A 1,118-nucleotide genomic window follows, 5' to 3' on the forward strand; every position below is an offset into this window, starting at 1 on the left:
AGAGCGCCTGCATTACTACCGAGGCAACTTTGCGCAGGTGGGGGCGGCTGGGTGGGGGCGGGGAGGGTGGGGGTGGGGCGGGGTGGGGGTGCAGGGGCCAGCGGGGCAGGGACGAGAGCGCGCGGGACTGCGCTGCTGGCTGCCAGCTGGCCGGCCTCCCCTTCCCAGCCCAGCCGCCTGCTCTCCCCGCCTCCCGTTCCCACTCACCGCCCGGCCTGCCTGCCCGCCGCCCTCCTCCCTGCTGCCTTTAGTTTGAGGAGATGTACGAGCAGCGGCGGCGGGAGGTGAACAAGGAGTTTGAGAAGTACCAGAAGCAGCTCAAGGCGGCCAAGAAGAGCGGCAGCAAGGCGGCGGCGGACAAGGTGCGCCCTACGCCGCCTGCCCTCCCCCTCCACGCGCGCTGGCTGCCAGCGCCTGCGCTGCCTCCAAACGCGATGGCTGCCAGCGCCAGGCCAGGCAAGCGCTGCCTCACGCCTCGCACGCCTGGCAGGCCCCTTGCCCCTGATGCGCCCCCCGCCCCCCCCCCCGCCTGCCCTCCCCTCCTGCACCGCCGCGCCGCTGTGCAGGTGGAGAAGGGCGCCAAGCACAAGGCCAAGGTCAAGGCCAAGCAGCAGGGCGGCGGCGGCGGCGGCGGCGAGGCGGCGGCGGGCGACACACCGCGCCAGTGGAACGACTACACCGTCCACTTTGAGTTCCCGGAGCCCACGGAGCTGCCGCCGCCGCTGCTGCAGCTCATCGACGCCAGGTGGGGGCCCGCCGCGGCAACGCCGGGGGACGTGTGTGTGTGTGTGTGGGTGGTGGGTGGGTAGATGTGGGTGTGGGTGTGGGTGTGGGTGGGGAGCTCTGGCGCTCTGCCTGTCGCGCCGCCCTGGTCCTGCCCCGCCGGCCCGCCGGCCCTCTCCTCTCCTTCCAACCCACCGCCCGCTTTCGCCCGCCCGCCTCCTGGACTCCCCCACACACCCTGCCCTCCCGAGCCGCCCCACCTCGGCCTCCTCGCCTCCACCTCCCCTGCCTCACACCTGCCTCGCCCCGCAGCTTCAAGTACCCTGGCCGCGACGACTTTGGCATGCGGGACATGAACATAGGCATCGACATGGGCAGCCGGGTGGCCATCGATC

General features: G+C 72.7%; 1 protein-coding gene across 1 annotated transcript in view; it reads left to right on the forward strand.

Moving 5' to 3' along the window:
- Positions 1–1,118, forward strand: part of CHLNCDRAFT_57068 (hypothetical protein) — a gene marked incomplete at its 5' end in the record, with an annotated part of 6,166 nt that overhangs the window by 2,904 nt on the left and 2,144 nt on the right. Inside the window, 3 exons of the mRNA XM_005850022.1 lie at positions 252–362; positions 567–745; positions 1,036–1,105. Of these exons, the coding sequence (XP_005850084.1) occupies positions 252–362; positions 567–745; positions 1,036–1,105 (360 nt within the window). The remainder of the gene's footprint in view (positions 1–251; positions 363–566; positions 746–1,035; positions 1,106–1,118) is intronic.

The sequence above is a fragment of the Chlorella variabilis genome (genome assembly GCF_000147415.1).
Source record: "Chlorella variabilis unplaced genomic scaffold CHLNCscaffold_4, whole genome shotgun sequence".
NCBI classification, from domain to species: Eukaryota; Viridiplantae; Chlorophyta; class Trebouxiophyceae; order Chlorellales; family Chlorellaceae; genus Chlorella; species Chlorella variabilis.